The 7371-nt window shown below is 46.4% G+C and overlaps 1 protein-coding gene across 1 annotated transcript; it reads right to left on the bottom strand.

Moving 5' to 3' along the window:
• Nucleotides 1–846: 846 nt before the first annotated feature.
• LOC144783291 (zinc finger BED domain-containing protein 6-like) lies at nucleotides 847–6730 on the bottom strand. The gene is made up of 2 exons (XM_078662342.1): nucleotides 3357–6730; nucleotides 847–1094 (listed from the first exon to the last, which is right to left on the bottom strand). Exon 1 carries the CDS (start codon nucleotides 6728–6730, stop codon nucleotides 3362–3364), a length of 3369 nt encoding a protein of 1122 aa, XP_078518468.1. The 3' UTR covers nucleotides 847–1094; nucleotides 3357–3361.
• Nucleotides 6731–7371: the final 641 nt, after the last annotated feature.

Below are 7371 nucleotides of genomic sequence, written 5' to 3'. Positions count from 1 at the left end.
TTACCTCAGCCAGGGCCGGCTCTAGGGGGCATGTGCAAGCTGTGCAACTGCACAGGGGCACCAAACTTCAGGGGCCACCGCACCAATAGATATCCTTAATTTGATAATACTCTAAGGATGGATACATATTTGCGTTGCGGCCCCTGGCATGGATTTGTTGCCTCCGGCTCTGTTCCACTGTAGCAGTGTGATTTGCAATGATGTCTATGTTTCACAGCACTCAATGTTTTTCTCTTTGTTTATTATTTTAATTTTTACATGAACCACAGAACCCAGGGGCAAGCAGAATACAGGGACCGAGTCGGCGGGTGAACCACCAGTTACACAGAGCTCCTCTACTGAGGATCCTGCTGCTGTCCCCAGTAAGTCCAACAGTGCTTGTTTTTTCCTCTGTAATGTGTCTGCAGTGCTTTGTCAATTGACAGCAACCAAGTATGCATCCAGAATGATGTTTGTCTAGTATTTTTGTAAACGTTAGTATACCACTACTAGTCTTGTGGGTATTCTTCTATCTCCTATGGAGTTATATACATATTACACAACTATGTAACTATGCACACGAAAATTGGATGTTGTTGGTACTGATAGGCAGGTTGGACCTTACTTACACCTCAGTCACAGAACTCTGAGGAACGCACAATTCACTGAACGTCAGCCTATATGGCCTGAGTCATTGGTCTATTGTTCAAATCACACTCCTGAACCCCAATACCAAGATGCCGAATGCTTTTAGGACACAAACCGTTACCTAAGAAACCCCCTTTTGCTCACTCACTCATGTGAGTCTCTAAGACAACAGACACTGAAAATAAACTTCAGAGTCAAAGTGGTCATTAAAAAGCTTTATTTTGTTAGAAGTAAGTAAGTAACATCAATGTTTTTAAGTTGTTCCGTCCAATACGTTGAAGGGCCCACCAGAAAAAATCCAGAGTTAAAACAGGCATAATAAAGTAATCAACATTTGTACAGCTACTAGTGCACAATAGGGAAATGTGGCAACTATCGGAGACCTCTCACCAACGTATACTGGTCAGATATTCCTCTTTTTTTGTAAGCTATGGAAATGTCCGCTTCGTAGAAGGCAATCTTCTCACCTGCCGAAAAATAATGACAAAAGTGGTGCACGTTAGACAGTATTAAATACATTTATGCCAGTTTTATGCAGCCATGCTAAAAAGAAGTTGTAACCTGTAAGCAAACTCTATTCCACAATCCACATAGAAAACTTCAATACGGGCCCTTTTACTTTCCCACCTCTTCAGGTGTATGCATTTAACAATGATGTGTTGCCCCAGAGCGTCTTCTCGTACTGCGCAACAAGCTGCGAGTTAACATGCGCAAAACTGGATACATTGATGTACAAAGGTTACATAGTTCACTTCCAATTTCCAAGGACTAGAGTAGCAGGACAGATGAGATGAGCTTGGGTACCATACCATAACAATGAATGCTAATATGTGTAGTGACTCTGCTGTACTATGCAATGTGGACTCATACTGATTACGTACGTTGTACTTAACTGTTTTGAAGAACTCCATTCTTGGTGAACAAGTACAAAGGGGGCTGTGCATCCATCTAAAAAGGTGTACTTATTTTTATAGGTGCAGAACCCTTACCATCGACCAGTGCCGACGGGGACAGCGGCGCAGCTTCAGCGATCCCGGCGGGGACAGGAGGAACAGAGGCACCTACACCAGCAGCAGTGGGGGGGGCGCCAACAGCGGCGGGCGATGGTAAGTTACATTCAATAGTGATCTGCATTACTTGGTGGGAGGGGAAAACTTTCTCACTGTACTCTACTGGAAAATATATGATGTTACCTTTACTTGTCATTAGCATGCTAAGCATTACCACTACAGTAATGCAAGTGGCTGATAGCAGTCGGATGCATGGGTTGTTGTTAAAGCATGTAAAGGGGAAAACACAGCTGCCAGCGTGGTTGGGAGACACACCCAATACCGGTGGTTAGTGGATAGTCTCAGCAGCAGCGGTGTTTTGGGCAAACCCAAAGGCAAGGGAAGGAGGGGACGACTGGGTGCATGGGTCGTTGCTGGTGAAACACAAACCAAATAAGGTTTGTTGCGCGGTATAAAGTATTATAGTCTTTACTAGACATGTGCTACTAGCTGCCCCCTGTTAATTAATGTTACTTTGAGAGTGTTCCCGCCTTCCCGGAATCAGAGTATATAATACAAAAGGAGATATGAAAAAGACAGGTGTTCGTTCTAATGTGTGTGACCGTTGAAGTACACCCATGCTAATAGGGCAGGCATAATGCCGTGCCAAAAAGTCAGAAAAATTCATAGAGGCTGTAGAATGTTCAAGATAGACGCAACACAATTTCTGGTACTCAGCTTGCTTGCTAGTGCTACTGTGCCGCCCACTATGTGTTGAATCAATGTTGTGTTCTTGATTTGCGGGGAGTTTGGATTACAACAATTCTGTTTCTTTCTTTATAGTTACTCCTTCCCAAAAACCAACAAGGAAGGAGTTGGCAGTCCGGGCCCGGCAGCGGAAACTGCAGGCAATTGTAGAGGCCTACCGCCGGCTGGTGGATCAGGCCGAGGAGGAGGAGGAGGAGGTGGCGGCAGCAGCTGCTGCCTCTTCCAATGCCCCGGGCCCCAATTCTGCAGGACTACGTCGCCGTGGTCAGGCAGCCGCCCGCCGCCGCATTGTTACATCTTCGGCGGCCCCCCCACAACAACAACAACATGCATGCAAGTGTAGGTGCCGTGATTTCAAAGCAAAGATTCTCCGCCGGGTAGCGAAGTTGGAGGAGGAGCGGAAGAAGCTGGAGGACGGTCTAGAGGAGCGTGTGAAGATACTGGTGGACAAACACCTGAAAGCCCGCCGGCTTTGAAATGGACCCTGTTTTTGGCCCCTTTTTTAATCCTTTTGTTGGTGGGTGGGATGTGGGAGTTGGGGTGTACATTTGGGTTGAAATTTGGTTGGGGTTAGGGGAGGGTAGGGACAGCTCTGGGTCAGGGGGTTACATTTGTTATATATTTTATTTTTCTATTATCATTATGAAAATATAAAAATAAAACAAAGATATTTTCACAAGAAAACATTTGAAGTTCATTTGTGTTTGTTGGGGGGGTGGAGGGGGGACTGTTTCACCAAATAATGTACGTTGTGCAACATGAACATGAACTACGAACGATAAATTAAGTACTGACTGCACCTGTAGTAGTAGGGTCACAAGTGCATAAATAATTTATATTATTAAATAACATGGGAAAATTGCCCATCACGTGAGTCTGAAGTTACTACTAGTATACTTTAATTCCATGCACATTTGCTCAGAGTCGGCTAAACAATCCTATGCAATGCATTGCATCATTCCTTTAATATACCTGTCCTAGTTGTCAGGGAAGAGGAGCTCGTCCTCAAACTCTGTGCGTTCAGACAGAAGTAGGTCATGTAACCCAGTAGTGAGGACGTCTTCTTCACACTCGCTTTCTTCATCCGGCGGTGATTCACGTACTTGATAGTCTGGTGGTATGAAGCGTTGATTCATTTTTATCATTGTCAGCCGCTCCACGCTTTTGGGGGAGAGACTAGTCCTTTTCGATGTGACAATGGCACCAGCAGCACTGAAAACCCGCTCAGAGGAGACACTGGCTACAGGACAAGCCAGATACTTTATCGCCAGCCTGCTCAGCACTGGCCACTGTCTCCTTCTTTCATACCAATAGACCAATGGGCTTTGCTCCATGAACACCTCTGTTGTGTCATCCAGATAGGCCTGAACCATCCGCTCAATGTTCATTGGTGCTCGGCTTTGCTGGTCCTCTTTTCCCTTTGCAACAGCAACGGACTTACCCATCCCTTTCTGTAGAAAAAAAGCAGTTATGCTTTTGGTTGGGTCTGCTGAATCAGATCGTGTAGGTGCTGCTTTTGGTACTGTTGGTGCCTGCTGGAAAGCAGACGCACTGCTCTCACGCTGTGAAGAACTTGCGTCAGGAGTACTTGGACTGGCCTGGGCTGGCAGTGGCAGGCCTTTAAGTAACAGCCGTTCAGTTTCTAACTCATTAGCTTCCGCAGCTATGGAAGTTTTGTACTTGTCAACATCCTCATCTGAAAATGGAATTACTTCGTTACTGCTGACAAATAATTTGTACCGTGGATCCAAGATTGTTGCAGTTATGTAATGTTCACCTGACACAATATTGTTGAGCCTTACATTTTCACACAAGCGGTTGACTAAGCCCTTGGCTAAGGTATATGCATCAACTTTTTGTTCGTCACCTTCGTATGTTTCACAGACCTCCTTCACCTGTTGCTCAAGCATGTACAACAATGGGATGGCTTGGCCCATAGTACAGTCCTCCCTGCTAACTGCACGTGTGAAGACCTCAAAGGGTTGTAGCATCTCTGTGATGCATTTAATGAGGTCCCACTGCCACATCTCAATGGTCAGGGCTTTAAGATTAACAGTAGGATCCCCTAATCTTCTTGACATGACATAAGCATTCAGTGGGATGTACTGCTCAAAGAGACGCTCAAGCATGAAATAAGTTGAGTTCCAACGTGTTGGGACCTCCTGGATCAGTGCTTTGACTGGCAACCTATGCTCTTGCTGAATGACCCGTAGCAGCTTCCGTCCTTTGAAAGAATGGTTAAAGTGCGTGCATATTCTTCTGCAGATGGCCATTATGTTGCTGACTTTGGCTTCATTTTTCAGAAAGTCTTGCACGACTAAGTTTATGCAGTGTGCCAAACAGGGTACCCTGAAATAATGTCCTTCTCTCATTGCCTTCACTACATTACTGCCATTGTCGGTGGAAACAAAACCAATCTTAAGGCCTCTTGGTTTCAGCCATTCAAAGACCTTGTCGTTAAAGTCAGACAAAATGTTTTCAGCAGTATGACTTTTGTCCATACCAAACATGGCTATAGTTGCATGTCTGCGCGTATCATTAAAAATTCCAGCAACGTCACGGAGGCCTGAAGTTAACTTGTCTTTAACACCTGCAAAAGAGATCCAGTGTGCGGTGATGCACATGAAATCTGTAGCATCGCAACTGCTCCACATGTCTGTTGTCAGGTGGATACAATGGACAACACTCTGTTGTAAGGCTTTCCCAATCAATTCCAGCACATCGTGGTGTAGTGCTGGAACAGCCACTCGGGCAAAATAGTAGCGACTGGGAACGTTCCATTTTGGGCAGAGGGTTGCCACTAATTCCAGAAATCCAACAGCCTCAACAAATGAAAATGGGAGAAGGTCCAGTGCTAACATTTTCGCAAGTTTGGCATTGTATAAACGTGCTACTGGGTGGTTCCGCTCGTACTTTCCCTCCTGCCTTAACATGCTAGGAATGGTAAGCTGCTTTGCATGTCTTTGAGTTGTGCTAGACGGACCACCTTGCATCGCAGACTTTGCACTCCTTGGTGTTTCCAGCTGACTCTGGTGCCACTGAGAAGTTGCAGATGCGGAGGATGTGGACTTTACCACTCCAGTGCTGGCGACAGGGGTCGATTGTGTACCACTCCTAGATAGAAGGTCATCGTCTCCCTCTTCTTCTACCTCCTGGTCAACCATGAGTGGACCTTGTACCACTGTATCCCCACCAACACGAGTGCTAACATTTTTTAAGCTTGCAAGGTGGTTCTCCCACCTGATCACGTGTGTTTTTTTCAAATGGGTCGTTTGGCCTCCAGTCCCATAGTTTGTACCAAGCTTACCACGACTAACATTGGCATGACAAATGGTGCATACAGCAATGTTCTCCTGAACTGGGTGAACCGTAAAGAAGTCCCACACTGGGGAGGTAAACTTTTGTCTCCTGCCATAGGAAGAGGAGGACCCACTGCCAATGCCGGATGGACTGGAGGATTGTGGAATTTCACTATGGGACAGCTCAGTCCTAGTACTGCCACTACCTCCTTCTGTTGAAGTGGCGCTTCTGCTGGATGTCGGATGCTGCCGGGCCTTCGCTGTTGAAAAAATTGGAGCTGGTGTTACTGTGGGTGTTGAGTGTGTAGGAGTTATGCGTGGTACCTGCTCATCAGTCATTGCAGCATTTCTGGATAGGGTGAAAATGTTTGTCTCTACATCCTCTGCACCAGGAATAACGCTTGTGATGATGACAGTGTCAGACCCGTCTTTATCACCAGCAGTATCCTGCTCACCTACATCGACCTCCATAAGTTCAAGCCTGCCTGGAAACTTCCTTTTTCCTAGCATGGTCTTCTTGGGATGTCTCTCCTTTGAATGCGCAGATAGTTGTGGCTGCCAATCCGTATCAAGGTCATCGGAAGGGATGCTTTGCGAAGAACTCGATGCACTAACCCTCCTTTCCCTTGGTGAATTCAAAGGAAATAGATCACCTACAGAAGTGGCTTCCTCTTCTTCTTGCTCGGAAGGAGGCTCTACTTCCTGAACTGCCCCGACTTCGGGAGGAACAACTACTACTATTTGGTGCGGAGATGGTGGTTGTTGTTCTTGAGGAAGTACTATTGCGGGCTGGGGTTTTTCAACAACAACTGTTGCGGGCGGTGGTTGTGGTTGTTCAACAACTGTTGCGGGAAGTGGTTGTGGTTGTGGGTGAACAACTCCTATTGCGGGCGGTGGTTGTGGTTGTTGAACATCTACTGCTGGCGGTGGTTGTTGAGCACTTCCATCTTGCGTGGATTGTGTACTACTTTGAGACAGCGATAAGTTTAGTTCTGGCTCAGTATCACTGCTCACAAGCAGAAGGCTGGCTACCTCTTCGACCCTCATCATGTGCTTGGCCCTGGGATGCTGGCTTGCCCCCACTAATGCAGATGTGCTGGTCCCAGCTTGCACCCCAGACCCCGCTGCTGCAGGCGTACCTTTTGGGGTGCCAAAAAAGGTTTTGGGGTCCATACCAGACTTAAGTGACACTTCCTTCTGCTGTTCCTTCTTCGCAGCAACTTTCTTTGTGGTGGAGGACCTGGTAGCTTTCTTAGGGCCCATCTTCTTCTGATGTCAGTCAGCTCACAGCAGCACAAATTGCAGAGATGTCTGGTCAGATGAGTCACACAACACACGTGGCGTACAACTGAAGGACGTCCGTCTGGCAGTAGAACGAGCGATGGATGAAAAAACAACCAGCACCTCCTCAGTCTTTTTTGTGCACCTACAAGTAAAGAAGGCAGAACAACATCAGTCAAACAAGCAGTAAGGCAACATGAACAATTGAAAGACACACAGGTCAATGTATAAAAGACAAAACAGAAGACTAATAATACCAGTCCAGCAGCACCACAGCTCAAAGGCCACATGAAGTCCAGAAAGAACCAATAAAGTCAAGCAGGCCTATAGATACCAATATGGACAGAAAAACGAGGATGCCTGCTGCACATGACAGGTTAATGTGCAAGGAATAAATAGCCCATGGC

This window comes from Lissotriton helveticus, chromosome 9 (assembly GCF_964261635.1).
Source record: "Lissotriton helveticus chromosome 9, aLisHel1.1, whole genome shotgun sequence".
Lineage (NCBI taxonomy): Eukaryota > Metazoa > Chordata > Amphibia > Caudata > Salamandridae > Lissotriton > Lissotriton helveticus.
This window is presented reverse-complemented; position numbering and strand designations above follow the sequence as displayed.

Coding starts and splice junctions, on each gene's coding strand:
- LOC144783291 (XM_078662342.1), bottom strand. CDS start 6,730: ATGAGGGTCGAAGAGGTAGCCAGCCTTCTGCTTGTGAGCAGTGATACT.